The sequence below is a fragment of the Dromiciops gliroides genome, chromosome 3 (assembly GCF_019393635.1).
Source record: "Dromiciops gliroides isolate mDroGli1 chromosome 3, mDroGli1.pri, whole genome shotgun sequence".
NCBI lineage: Eukaryota > Metazoa > Chordata > Mammalia > Microbiotheria > Microbiotheriidae > Dromiciops > Dromiciops gliroides.
The window spans coordinates 589983501-589998334 of NC_057863.1; the positions used below are offsets into that span (position 1 = coordinate 589983501).

The 14834-nt window shown below is 41.3% G+C and overlaps 1 protein-coding gene across 7 annotated transcripts in view; it reads left to right on the top strand.

Moving 5' to 3' along the window:
• THRAP3 (thyroid hormone receptor associated protein 3) overlaps window positions 1-14834 on the top strand; it is a 91509-nt gene that overhangs the window by 67036 nt on the left and 9639 nt on the right. For all 7 annotated transcript variants that reach the window (XM_043992254.1, XM_043992248.1, XM_043992249.1 and 4 more), the window contains 6 exons: window positions 1323-1490; window positions 6105-7010; window positions 8638-9390; window positions 9981-10153; window positions 11197-11308; window positions 12681-12765. In XM_043992254.1, coding sequence (XP_043848189.1) covers window positions 1354-1490; window positions 6105-7010; window positions 8638-9390; window positions 9981-10153; window positions 11197-11308; window positions 12681-12765 — 2166 coding nt within the window. In that variant the 5' untranslated portion in view covers window positions 1323-1353. The remainder of the gene's footprint in view (window positions 1-1322; window positions 1491-6104; window positions 7011-8637; window positions 9391-9980; window positions 10154-11196; window positions 11309-12680; window positions 12766-14834) is intronic.

Below are 14834 nucleotides of genomic sequence, written 5' to 3' on the forward strand. Positions count from 1 at the left end.
CAAAGCATAGCAGTTTGACTAGTCATTTCAAATGTTTCAGAAAATATTAATAGCTTACATTTATTTTATAATACAAAGTTCCTTTCTTATAATAACTAAGATAAATAGTGTAAGAAAAGTTATCTTAAGCCAGGTCCCATTTTTACAGATGGGAAAACTTAAGGTTTGAGAAAGAGTAAGTAACTTCTCTAAGGTTCTGTAGCAAATAAAGCAATAGAAGCAGTACTTAAACCCCAAGTCTTCTATATATTCACATCCAAAGTCTTTCAGCTTTAGGAGAATAAGGAAGTAGCACCTACTCTGTGTCACAAACATTTCATTTGATCCTTGAAACCCAGTGGGGTGAGGGCTATTATTTTACAAGGGAACTGAGGTAGAAGTTAAGTGACCTGCTCGGGGTCACATCTTCCCAAGTTCAGGTCTAGCATTCTATCCATTTTGCCACCTAGCCGTGGGCAGCACAAAGCTCATAGGATTTGGGGTTGGAAAGAATCTTGAAGATCATCATTTATCACATGGAGAAACTGATGACCAAGTGTCACATTTAATGTCAACATTAGAATTCAAAATCACTTTTTACTCTCATTCCTGCCCCTTTTACCTTAACCTCCACTCCTTTGCAGATTTGAGATGTCCATGGGTGCAGAACATTTCATATATTGATCAGGCTTTCTAACCTCTTAAAATTTTCTTCACTATACTTTTGAAGAGAGGGAAGGATACAGGAGAAAATTTACACAATGTGAAAACAAAATAGGGGCATCTAGGTGTCACAATGGATAAAGCACCGGCCCTGGATTCAGGAGGACCTGAGTTCAAGTTCGGCCTCAGACACTTGACACTTACTAGCTAGGTCACTGGTGTGACCCTGGGCAAGTCATTTAACCCTCACTGCCCTGCAAAAAACAAACAAAAATATATTTTTAAAAAGTTTACAGACATTGCAACATTATGTGGACAAAGTGATATCTTCCAGAAGCCATTGTGTGAAAGAGAAAAGACTGCTTTTCAGGAGCCTGTCCTATCCAGGAGATTAAGAGCTGGCTTTGTTAGGTACTGTAAACCTTCAGGACAATTCTCTGCTGCTAGGCTTTCTGGGGGGAAAAATCTATGCAGTAACACCATTAGAAAGAAAAAACTTAGAAATTAAAAACTCTTATCAAAGCAGTGACAAACCAGTATTCCAGGCGACAATGATGAACCATGTCATTCACCTTCTGACAGAGATGAAAATAAATACTTATTAATTGGGGAAAAAACTCAAGCTACCAGCTTAGTGTTTTTTTGTTACTCAATTATTTGCTTTTGTTTTCCACTTGTAGGTGTATTTGAAAAGTGACCCTCTCTTCAGATATGTCAAAAACAAATAAATCCAAGTCAGGGTCTCGTTCTTCCCGCTCAAGATCTGGATCAAGGTCTCGTTCTCGTTCTTTTTCAAAGTCCCGGTCTCGATCTCGATCGGTATCCCGCTCCAGGAAACGCAGACTGAGGTAAAAGGGATTCGAGCACGCATTTGATTTGGGGCAGGCTGTCCACTTAGGGACCTTTTATTAAATGGAAATGTTAACTGTCTTTTGTTATCTCTTTCCAAATTTCCTTTTATTAGCTTGTACATTTTCAAAGCCTTCCAATCTATATGAGTTAATTAGATTGGGAAGCCATATATCTACTCAGATCAAAGAAGAAACAATTTTAAAGTGAACTATTTCTTTCTCTTCTTTATTCCTGCCTGTTTTTATTGTAAAATGTTGAAAGGCGAGGGCAAAATTTTACCTTTGAGTCATTTATGAACAAGGACAGGTAAGCAAAATAATGGTAATAATCAATATTGTTGGGGCAATGTTTAATGTATTTAAGAAAATTGAGTTTTATATATGTGGTAGTACCCATTTATGTGTACTTGTTTAATATGATAATTGGAAACTAGCCATGTCTGTGTGTATGTTCTAGTAGAACCTCTGATTGGTGTTACTTTGTTAAGCAATAGATTGTTTTACTAGATAGTCTGGATAATGAAAGTACATTTCATAGTATCCTGAAACTAGTTGGTAGTACTTTAGAGAAGATGACCCTTCTAATTTCATGAGTGAGGAAACAGACTCCAGAGAGATGAGAGACTTTCTGTAAGCTTGGGCAGGTGAGAATATCTGAGACTAGAAAACTGGTCTCCTTACCCCTAATTAGGAGGAGACCCTGGGTTCTTTCTAATAAACACAAACTTCTTTAGATATGTTTTAGGGCAGCTAGGTGGCGCAGTGGATAGAGCACTGGCCCTGGAGTCAGGAGTACCTGAGTTCAAATCCGGCCTCAGACACTTAACACTTACTAGCTGTGTGACCCTGGGCAAGTCACTTAACCCCAATTGCCTCACTAAAAAAAAAAAAAAAAACAGAAAAAATATATGTTTTAAAATCAAGAGCTTTTTATTATTAATTCAGACTGATCTTCCTTCCATTTAGTCTGAGTTAATGAGGTTTTAATATATGTGTGGACCTCTTGTCTTGGTCCTTACATCTTCTGTCTTTTTTCTTGTTAGTTTTTAAGTTTCAGGTAATCTCCAGTATTTGAATTCTCCTTTGTTAGATAGATAATTTCCTTTGAAAGACAACTCTTCCTGAGCTGCTGACCTAAGGCTGAGGAAGGAAAGTCAATATTTGAAAAAGATCTATAGAAAAAGGCAGTTTAAAAACTTAGTTGAGAGTACAATCTTCAGTAGACATTGATTTCTTTGCATATTTGCTGCAGATGTGATGAATGGTTTGAGTTTTTAACTAAAAGGTGTGCTAACCTTGATAGATTACTATAGGAAAGAAAGATAAAAAAGATCTTGTTACTTTAAATACCTTTCAGTTTCATAACTATATCTAGAGTCCATTTTTCCTTAGGTGTACTGGTCATAAGGTTAAAAATACCTTTGGAAAAGGTCATTCATTTCTTTAAGCTATTATTTTGGTTGTTTTCCTGGTATGCTTTTAAATAGCCCAATAAATAATGATGTGTGGATTTTTTTTTCTTTCCCAGTATTTCATTGAATTCTGAAATGCTTTGTCTAAAACATTTTTGCAAACCTGTGATGGGACATTGTTTTCTGTCATATATTTTTTTTAATGCTTTTTAATTCCCCCCCCCCCTTCTGCACTTTGATGTACAATGGGTTTTGGGGGGGGGTGTTTTTAACTTGTTAAAACTTCAAAAGCTGGAAACTGAATCAGAAACTCCTACTTGACAATGGATAAGTTTGTGTCTGTTTAATAAAACACAGGTCATTAGGGGCATTTCCAGAAACTCTTCCTTGTCCAAAACCTTGAATTCAAATGGTTTTAATTTTCCTCAGCAGTGAGACTCTTAAAGGTACACCTTTTTAAAAATTGCAGTTTGCAGAAGTGAGAATAAGAGTAAACATTTTGAAGACTTTAAATCTTGCCTAAGGACATTATCCGTCCTTGTAAACACCAGATTGGTTTTTTTATGAGCTCTGGTGTTTGTGGCAAGTGAAAGTCTAGGGCAGGTCTTCTCTCCTTTGCCTCCTGAAGTGGTCTTTGACTAGAAAAGGAGGTGTGAAGCATCTGTGTGTTTCTGTGTCTCTCCATCCTTTGAGGGTTAGTTTGAGATCTACTTTGTACTGTCATAACCATGGAAAAAGTAGTCTTGGAGAGAGTACCTATATATTTTCCATTTTCTGGTTTTTCTTTCTTTTTTTTTTTGAAACAGATGTATTTATAATTAATTGGATGCTCTGTTTTAAATTCTGGCTCATCTGTTTCATAGTTTTATTTTTTAATTTTCCCTCAACTACAAGGAAAGTATACTGTCCAGGTTGTGAGAACATGCCCTTTAACCATCTAATTAGCTGCTGTGAGTGCTATAAAATGGGAGAAAACTGATTGTTTCCTTATATTTCACAGACCATATCCTTTTAAAGTGACTTCTCGTAAATAACTTCATTTTGAAGTCTGCAGAGACTCATGTTCGTGCATCTGTATAATGGCCTGCAGGTTTTGGATGCAGTGGGCTACAGGCCCTCCCTAGTCATTGCTAACAGAGATGTAATAGCCTCCTGAGGATGCAAGTGTGAATCACACCCCCAACTTAGGGCTTTGGGTGGATCATATCCCTCAAGTATAGTTTTCAATCAGGTCAGATTCGGTTTCAGAGTCTACATCTGCCCTCCCTTCTTTCTTATGTTGTTTGTTTTCATATGAGAAAGTTTTAAAGGTAAGTTGTTTTCTTGTACAAAGTAGCAGCCAGTTAACAATCTGTATTAAGACAGATCTTTGCCAGATACTAGTGTCAAAATTTTTTTAAAGACCTGAGTTTAGGGTAATCAGAATTGTGGGAAACTAAGCCCATTGTGTTCTGTTTAGATTTTATTGAGTATAATCATTTTTAATAAAAGGCGGTGATTTTGTTGTTGTTATTCAGTTCTGAAAGAACATTGGATATTTGTTAAACATGGAATTTTGAAACAAGAAAACTCCTCCCATCCACTCACCTGGAAACCTAAAGTGTATGCTCTGTCTAGGATTGTGTATTACAGTCCCTATGGGAGGTTGATAGAGGCCTCTATCATGGAGCCACTGGCCCACAGGAGATCCCGTGAAAAGAGACCTTGGTGTCTGGTGTCAGGCACTGCTGGCAAGAACAGCTTTACTTGGAGAGGAATGTGTAAAAGGTCTTTCTTTTTTTTTTTTAATATTTTATTGATGATCTTGCTGTCATTTCCCAGTAATTTGCTCTTGTCCTTGTTCATTTCAACCAAGAAATACATTTTTTAAAAATCAGAACATTGGCTCTGACAGTATATACTTCCTTCCACACCTATCATCCACTACCTCTGTCATGAGGTGAGGAGATATGATCCCCCAACAGCCACCTTAAGTCCACTATTAATTTTTCCTGTTTGATAGGTAGCCTGCGTCTCTGTCAATGCACCAGCCCAGTATTTCTTAGCTTCTACTTTCCCAGAGAAAGTTGGTGCTGAATCTTTATGATTCTTGAACTGTGATTTTAAAGCAAGGTGGTACCACTGCTACCACCCCCACTACTATTCTTCTTTGTCAGATGGAGAGGAATCAGTACTAGAAATCTGAACATAAATCAGATCTGTTCTGGTGCCCATGGAGTTCTTTGAAACATCTACCACCACATTAGGACAGTAAGTTTTTAGGCTCCCCTGATGTCAGATTTAATGTCTGCCTCATGGGTAGAGTGACCTCTTGTGGTAACATAGGAGAGTCATATTATACAGTGGTAGCATTTTTATGCCAATGTTATATTATTGGTAAAGTAATATTTTAACAATAGATTTGGCTTAGAGGAACTGTCCCTAGACTTTTTTGGGGGGGGGTGAGGCATTTGGGGTTAAGTGACTTGCCCAGGGTCACACAGCTAGTAAGTATTAAGTGTCTGAGGCCAGATTTGAACTCAGGTACTCCTGAATTCAGGGCCAGTGCTCTATCCACTGCACCACCTTGCTGCCCCTATCCCCTAGACTTTTAAAAAATACTGTGGTTAGAGTGTTTTGCCAATGTAGTTTTTATACAGATTCTATCGAATCCTATAAATTGGTTCAGCAAGACTGTAAGATATGGCTTGGGAAGCAAGGAAATGACTACATCCAGGAAGAGTCTAATAAGTAGAAGCCAGATCTCAGGAGCTGTTATAATTGAAGCTTAAAGTATTTTTAAAGGAGAAGCTGTTATTGTTTGCAAATACTGTATGTTAAAGCATTTGTTTTATTTAAATTAAGAAATAAATGATAGTCTGATCCTGGAACTATAGGTTTTCATTTATTGCCATAGTAAGAAAGCTTTTTTAACATCTCATCATATTTGTTCAAATGGGGTTTTATACCTACATAAAGACATAATCCTTATTGGTGGTTATGGACCATAATCATTCAAGTAGTGAGATGGATTATTTTTGTATATTTGCTTTTAGCATTAGAAAGCAAATGAAGAACAAGATCCTTGGGAAGCAGATATTATCATGCACATTATCATCTTTGTCAGGGTTTTTAGGAAGAACATGACACTGTTTCCCCCCCAATGAAAGTGCTTGAATCAAAAATAGAAACTCTTTTCCCTCTCTTCTTCCCTTTTCAGTTCTAGGTCCCGTTCCAGATCATATTCTCCGGCTCATAACAGAGAAAGGAATCATCCAAGAGTATATCAGAACCGAGATTTCCGAGGTCACAACCGAGGCTATAGAAGGCCCTATTATTTCCGTGGTCGCAACAGAGGCTTTTATCCGTGGGGCCAGTATAACCGAGGAGGCTATGGAAACTACCGGTCAAATTGGCAGAATTACCGCCAAGCATATAGTCCTCGACGGGGCCGTTCTCGATCCCGGTCCCCAAAAAGAAGGTCCCCTTCACCCAGGTCTAGGAGCCATTCTAGAAACTCTGATAAGTCTTCCTCTGATAGGTCAAGGCGCTCTTCATCTTCTCGATCTTCCTCTAACCATAGCCGAGTTGAGTCTTCTAAGCGTAAATCTGTAAAGGAGAAGAAATCATCCTCCAAGGATAACCGGCCATCACAGGCTGCTGGAGATAACCAAGGTGATGATTCCAAGGAGCAGCCTTTCACAGGAGGTACCTCTCAGGATGCTAAACCATCAGAGAGCTCAAAGCCATGGCCTGAGGCCACTACCTATGGTGCTGGCTCAGCATCAAGAGCTGCTGCATCTGAGCTGAGTCCCCGAGAGCGGAGCCCTGCCCTCAAAAGCCCCCTCCAATCAGTGGTGGTGAGGCGGCGGTCTCCTCGCCCTAGCCCTGTGCAGAAACCCAGTCCTCCGCTCTCCACGCCATCTCAGATGGGCTCGGCTCTGCAGAGTGGCCCCGGCTTTCAGGCTGGAGCTCACCAAGGCCAATTTGATCATGGTGCTGGGGGCTTGAGCCCGTCCAAAAAGAGCCCTGTGGGTAAGAGTCCCCCAGCCATTGGTTCCACATATGGCTCTTCATCACAGAAGGAGGAAGTATCTGCTCCAGGAGGAGCAGCCTATTCTAAGAGGCAAGTATCATCATGTTTTTCTTGTCTTGTTTTATGTCATGTGGTATACCACCTGGGTATTGATTTTAATGTGATGTAAATGGCAAAAAATAGTCATGGTGAAGGAAATTATGGTTTTGTTTTCAGAGTCAGAATTCTTATTAATGGTAGCAAGGTTAACACCATTTCCCCAAAACTTTGTTTAGCAGAGTTTAAAAAAAAAAAAAAAAGACAAAAGTCGCACAAGGAAACCTTTAGCTTAACTCCAGCTTTCCTACCTTCCTGAATTTGTATTGCAGCATAAAGTTTCTTTAGACTACTCTGCCATGGTGTTTTCACATTTAAAATTTGCCTTGGAATCTGCCAATGTGTCTATAAGCCAAAGAGCAGTAGAGCTTTGTGGGTCAGCCATCAGAGAGTATGGTCTTTGCCAAAGTGAATGACCATTGGAACGGTTAGCATTCACCTGCTAGGACCCACCATCTACTATGACCGATCTGCACCAGCCCATCATTGTGAAGAGCTGCATATTCATACATTCAACTCAGGAGAACTGGGCAAAATTGGGAAGTCCAAGGCTTATGCCCAGGAATGCCTTGTTTTAAAACTGCAAGGTGGGTGTATATCCCAGTAGAAACCCACCAGGCTGCATATTAGGAGAAGACGTGGCAAAATACCCCTGTCTGTCTGCACTAGGGGACACGGTGAGTGGAATGTGGATCTTTGTTTCTTTTTTGTGTGAGTGTACTGAGGTAAAAGGCAACAGGAATAGACCAGTGCTTGTGTTGAAAAGTGTACTATGCCATTTTCTTCCACTTTGTCTCTCCTGGAAGGTGTCTTTTCTATTGCTCTGCCTTTGAATCTTTTCTCCCATCATCATCATAATAATCTTTATTAGCATTTTTTGTAGATGCCCAACCTCCCTCTGGTTCTTTGTTTCATTGCAGTAGATATTCTACATTAATTATCCCAATGAAATGGTTCTGTCCCTCCCTTGTTCAGCTCAATACGTTTTAAAAACGTAACTGTGTTTTAAAATGATTCAAGTTTTGACTCTTGCCATGTTTGTAAACAGCTATCCTTATTAGAATTGATTATGAGATTCATTTTCCACAAGAAATACCCGATATTAACTTATGTTTTTATTTGTATTTGCAGTAGATGAAATGTTTAGATCTTCTAGGCGACTTGCAGCAAATTTGAAGTCGCTTTTGAGACTTTTATTTCCAATGTGTATTATATAAAGCAAAACAATCCAAAGTTGAACGTTCTGGTGTATTAACTGCTGAAAGCAGATTTATAAATGACTGAGTGGAGGTGTTGGGTAAGACCTTAATTTTTTTCCATAGACAAAGTCTATATGGGTAAGTACATTCTTTTAGTACTTTAAAAATGCCCTCTGCTGTTACCTCTTGGCCCTTTCCCCCTTTTGTAACTATGTCCTGTCTGTTTCTTTAGCATTAGGTTCATAAATCTACACAAGAACTATTTAACAAATTTATTCAAAATTAGCTCAGTTGTAAAACTTTTGGTAACTTTGAAAACATAAAGACGGACTCAGAATTAAAAAAACAACATAACCTGTTACAAAGCCAAGTTGTTTAAGAAAATCTCTCTTGTATATGTGTGTTTATGTTTCTGTAAACAGGTATCTGGAAGAGCAGAAGTCTGAAAATGGAAAAGATAAGGAACAGAAATTAACGAATGTTGATAAGGAAAAAATAAAAGAGAAAGGGAGCTTCTCTGAGTTGGGCTTGGGAGATCCCAAAGTAAAGTCTGACCCATTTGCTCCCAAAGCTGATGCTGAGAAACCTTTTCGGGGCAGTCAGTCCCCCAAGAGATATAAGCTCCGAGATGATTTTGAGAAGAAGATAGCCGAGTTCCACAAAGAGGAAATGGATGAGCAAGACAAGGAAAAGGCCAAGGGCCGGAAAGAGTCAGAATTTGAGGAGGAGCCCAAATTTATGTCCAAAGTTATTGCGGGCACCAGCAAAGGCCAGGAGGACGAGCGGCCCGGCAAGTGGGAAGGCCTGGTGTATGTGCCAGGGGGGAAGGAAAAGCAGAGGAAAGCCGAGGAGCTGGAGGATGATGCGTACGCCGACCGGCCCAAGAAGGAAGAGCGGGCCACCACCAAGAGGACCGAGGCCACAGCACATCGGGGCTTTGTGCCCGAGAAGAATTTCCGGGTGACCGCCTACAAGGCCCTGCCAGAGAAGAGCTCATCCTCACCGCCCCCATCATCCCGGAAGGCCACCACCACCACTCCAGCGGCCACCGAGGCCCGAGACAAGCTGGGTCCACCCAGGGCCGAGAGTCTGCCCCTGGGCAAGTCCTCCTTCTCCATCACCCGAGAGGCCCAGGTCAACGTCCGCATGGACTCCTTTGATGAGGACCTGGCCCGGTGAGACATGGGAGAGCACCCTCTTGTGGAGGTGGGGGGCAGGGCAGCTCCCAGACAGCCTCAGGGCAGCAGCCCCGGCCTGAGGCCCTAGGGGGCGCTGCCCGGCAGCCAGAGCACACGCAAGATGGCTGCTGGGAAGAAGTGAGTGGGTAGGGGGCCTCTCTGGAGGGCCCACCGAGGCTGGGGGTTGGGGGTTGGGGGTTGGAGAGGGGGAAGCCGTTGGGGCTTGGGGGTTGGGGAAGGGGAAGCTAGCGGGGGTTGGGGAAAAGGAGACCGTGTGTTCTTCCTTCTGTTCTTACTCCAAGCTGGGCCTGGACCTGAGCCTGTTCCTGCTCCTCCCTGGCTTGGGCCTGCTCCTGGGCCTCACCACTGTGTGCTGAGGGGCTGCCCAAGGAGCACCTCCCCAGGATGCCAGAGAGTGGGGGACATACTTTGGGGGTCCTTCAGACATCAATAACTCATTTCTAGAGGAGCCACCGTGTATGGGGTGGGCAGGGCTGCTGTGGTGGTAAAGACACTTGGGCTCTGGTCGTACTGGTTTTCGGCATGCCTTTCTCTTGACACCCCCATTTCCTCTTTTTCTCTTCCAGTCCCAGTGGCTTATTGGCTCAGGAACGCAAACTCAGTCGAGATCTAGTCCATAGTAACAAAAAAGATCAGGAATTCCGTTCCATTTTCCAGCATATACAGTCTGCTCAGTCTCAGCGGAGCCCCTCAGAGCTGTTTGCCCAGCACATTGTGACTATTGTTCACCATGTTAAAGGTGAGTCCAGACCCACTGTTTGCCCTCCCTTGGCCTTCCACACCTTCAGCATAGACCCTTAGTCTCCTTCCAGGGTGGTCAATCAGGTTCTAAAAGGAGAGGCCTCTTCTCTTGTCCTTGATTACTTGGACTGTTCATCCCATTAGAAATCCCTGGCTGGCATGAGGGAATTGCTTCTGGGGCCACCTCACCAGTTCAGCAAATTATGGGGTTTCAAGTGCTAATTACTGGTGTCTGGTGAAAGTGGTTAAAACTCCTGTACTCTGAGTGAGCATATACAATTAAGTATCAAAGGATTTTTCGAATTTCCTCTGCCTTTTTCTCTCAAACTTCCCAAGCTTCTGGTCTTTGTGCATACCTTCTGATTATAAGCTTCTTGTGACAGATCTGAAGAATTCTTCTCCCTTGGTCTTCCTGATTTCTGCAGTGAGCTTGCTACTTTGACCATGTGATTCAAAAAAGGCCCTTAAGGACTGAAATCATACCCTAGAAATTGGGTCACTTTTGACGTTTTCTGGGTAATTTAGAGGAGGAGTGCATGTGCAAAAGGAAGTGAGCAAAAGCAGCAGTGCAACCAGTGTTAGGCAGAGCCTGGTCAAGTTCAGACTTGTGGCACATCTTCCAGGCTTTGTTTAAGAAGAAGGAGCCTTTGTGCTTCAGGAAGGGAAGTTGTCCCCAAGCCTCCTGCCTTCACTTCAGCTGTGTAGAAGAACAGGAATACGGGAGCCAGAGTTTGGCACCTGCCCCAGTACCTGCCTCTGTGTTTCATAAGTGTCTTTTGTTTGTAATGAAGTTTACATTAACCTCTGTATCAAGGTTTAACCTTCAGGCCACAGGATTGTGGGCTAACCCCCTCATTTGACAGATGAGGAAACTTAAGGCCTAGGGAAGTGAAAGGGCTTGCTCAAGGCCATAGAACTAGGAGGCATGGGGGGGGGCGGGGTCTGAGCTGGAGTACTCTTGATTCTAGAGCCTTTGTGCCTCCCATCCACACTGTGCCTTCATTAATCATCATGGGTTGGGTTTCTTTGCATCCTCCACAGAGCATCATTTTGGATCCTCAGGAATGACATTGAATGAACGTTTTACTAAATACCTAAAGAGGGGAACAGAGCAGGATGCAGCCAAAAACAAGAAGAGCCCAGAGATTCACAGGTGGGGAATGTGCTTCTACTTTTTTTTTTTTTTTGGTGAGGCAACTGGGTTTGTGGCCAGGGTCACACAGCTAGTAAGTGTCAAGTGTCTGAGGCCGGATTTGAACTCAGGTCCTCCTGAATTCAGGGCTGGTGCTCTATCCACTGCGCCACCTAGCTGCTCCAAATGTGCTCCTACTTAATGGAGGTTTTCATGAAAGCTTCTCTGTGTTAGTTAGGAATTCAGAACAACTTTGTACAAGCTCTAAGATGGTGCAGAGCCCATTGGTCCTTGTGATAGAGTGCACCAGGGGGATGATAGGAGATTATGAGGCCAGTGAAAACAGACAAGACACCTGGCATACAGGAGCTGCTCTGGGTCTCCAGGGAGGTTGGCCAAAGGGGAAAGGCTCTTTTTTTTTTTTTTTGAGTTACATATTTGTTACTTTTCCAAAGAAGGAGGATGCAAGATATTGAGAGGGTGATGTGGGGGGAGTCTGGTATAATTAATTACTTAAGCAGATTTCTGAAAATGTTTATTAAGTCACCATGATGAGTTGAGGATTTCTGAACAAGTTTTTCTAATCTAGACATTTCTTTGGGTGGGTTTTCAGTAAAACAGTTTTTCTTTGTCTACTGCACTAGGCAGAAAGGGCACGTTTGGACACCAGGCTCAGGGGCCTTTGGGGTTTTTGGTTGTTATTAAATGCATTTGGGGCTGCACGTTCAGCAACCAGCTTTGCTCTCTGGGCCTGAAGCTTCCTGAAGAAGGAACACTGGGAGACAGCCCCATTCTTTACAAAAAGGCTGTGGTTCTTAGGGCTTTGCCCTGGATGTAGAACCAGCAGAGATGAGTTGGAGCAGCAGATCACCAGATTGGTTTGATTTCTTCAGCTGAGTTCAGAATTCTTATTTATATTCCTCTGAGTAATGTGTTGTTGTTGTTGTTGTTGTTAAGTTTTACTAATCTGGATAGGCTTGTTGGGGGAAAGAATAGGGATTTGCTGTGGTTCAGATCTGTGATATCAGAGTATAGGGAACTCTCTGGAAACTACATTGGTGCATATCAGCAACACACCTACAGCTTAAGAATTTTAGGGGGTTCCTTCAGGCACTGATGCCACTGTGTTTGAGACACGACTACTCTTGTCTCCCTTCCTCCCAGGTCTCCACTCTCCACTATTCTGGGGCTCTCCACAGGTGTTTTTCCCCCTGCTGATAAATTTTGAGAGTAGGAACTTTATTTATCTCTGTCGCTCTCAGTGGCTAGCACACAGTAGATAGTAATCTGAATTTTGGAGGCAAGTGGTTATGGAGCAATACAGATGGGAAGAGAAGAGGTTGTGTTTCATTGGAAAAATCTTGACTTGCCTTTTGTTTTGTTAATTTCTTAGGAGGATAGATATTTCTCCCAGTACGTTCAGAAAACATGGTTTGGCTCATGAAGAGATGAAAAGCACCCGGGAGCCTGGCTACAAGGTGAACTGTCGCTTTCATCAGTAATTTCAACAAAATGAGTGCGTTGGGCATGAACTTAACAGAAATGTTTTTGTTTAAATTACTCTCTACTTAAGTTTGTGTTTTTCTTTTAAGGATGGGCATAATTCTAAAAATGAACTACAAAGGGTTAATTTTTATTAAATGTATCAACAACCTTTGTGAAGTGGTTAGAATATGGTAAATGACCCCAAAGTCTATTGAGGTGAGATTGAGAAAAAAAAGAGAGGAGTTTTGGAACAAGTGCCCATGATGAGAGAAGAAACTTTTTGTGATATTTTTCTGCTTGTAAGTATTATCAAATCAATTGTATACATGCGCTATTTCCAACCATGATTTCAAAAAGACATGCATGTCAGAAAGAGGAAAATAAATAAAAAACTTTTATTTGTATCTAAACTGAGTAAACTATTAATACACAAGTAGTCCAGTTTGTTCTAACATTGTACCCATATCATTGTCCCCCGCTGTTACTTTAATGCTGCCCAGCCTAGCTACATTTAGACTGCTCTGAACAATAGTATAAAGTGTTAAAATTGTGTTATGGAATTAGGTTGAGTTGGCGTTGTTTTTTAAAGTCTAATGCAGATTCTATATCGTTCTTCATATATATATTTAGTTAAAATTAGAAATGTTTCCCATCCTCCTGAAACCTTACTTTTCATGTACTTATTTTCAAGGTGTCCCCCCCCCAAAAAAAAAAACAATAACAAAAAAAAAACCAAACCAAAACTTGTTATATCAGATGAATATGATAAACCAACTTTTTCTTTCCCTCTCTGAATACCAGCTTGGCTCTCTATGAAACAGAAAGTTTTTCAAACAGTGGAAGAAATCTTGTCCTCCATGTTGGGATTTTTTTGCGGGGCTAAATCACTCTAAATAAGGGAGCAGTGGCCATTAGTGCTTCTGGGAGTAGTTTAGTGTCTGAAAGGAAATAAAATCTCTTTCCTGGAGGGGAGTGTACAAAAGCCAAAAAGCAAAATAAAACCATACTACAAGTACTAGCACCCTGTAAAAATCTGTGTACCCATCAGGAAGAGATCAGTGACTCCCAGCTCTTCCTCTTGTGGCTAAGGTTCTCTAAGTTATTTGCTTAAATTTTAATTAACTTTTAATGGCTAAAAAAAATGACAAAACTTGTCTTTTGTGTACACCCTCCCACCTACCCTCTCCTTCATGCACACATCAAAGGATTATGTCTATGAGATTAATATAATTTCCTGTCACTTTGTAGTTCCCCTCTCCTCTTGGTTTTGAATGAAAAAATCATCTGCTATAACAGATGATTTCTTTTTAAAGCCATTGTTGAGGTGTAATACCAACATAACTGTACTACATCTCTGTAATGTAACTTCTCTGTTAAGCACCCATGAAGACAGAATATAATTTGCCCATTTTTATATAAGCTCCTACCCACTATTGCCACTTCCTTTGTTTTGCATTATTCATCCTCCTTATGGGGAGGTTTCTTCCGTATCTGTAGAGTTAATGTTGGGATGGCCAGCTCAGGTTTTCTGTTCCCTGCTTTCTAAGCCAGGGAATACTTTGGGATATTTCCCAAGCTTCAGGGTCCCTTAAAGGAGACTGGGAATGTGTCTTGAGTTCAACCTGTATCAGCTGTCATTGGGATGGTGGTTCTATGCCCACAGACTAGTTCCTAGTTTACCTTCCCATTCCACCCTACCCCACCCCCAAAAAAAGAAGACAAGAAGATTTCCACTCTTTCGGTTTGCCGACAGGAGCCCTTCTTCACTAGAATTCTCAACTTGTAGCTGGGATTCTTATCAGTCTTCATGCTTAGAGTGGTTTGTAAATGGTGGTGGGAAATTAGCTAGTTCCTTATATAACATTTTGTTTTGTTTTTAATAGGAATTGTTCTTGCTAGGTTAAATAAATGCCCTAAGCTGCTTGTTAGGAAGGGACTTTGTCACTTGTGCAGCTGGGATATGTTTACTAGCATTCTTGCTATTTCCTCCCCCTTATTGTAACACTACAGTGAAAACCATGTTTTTTTTTTAGGGTAGCTAATATGTTGATATATTTATAGT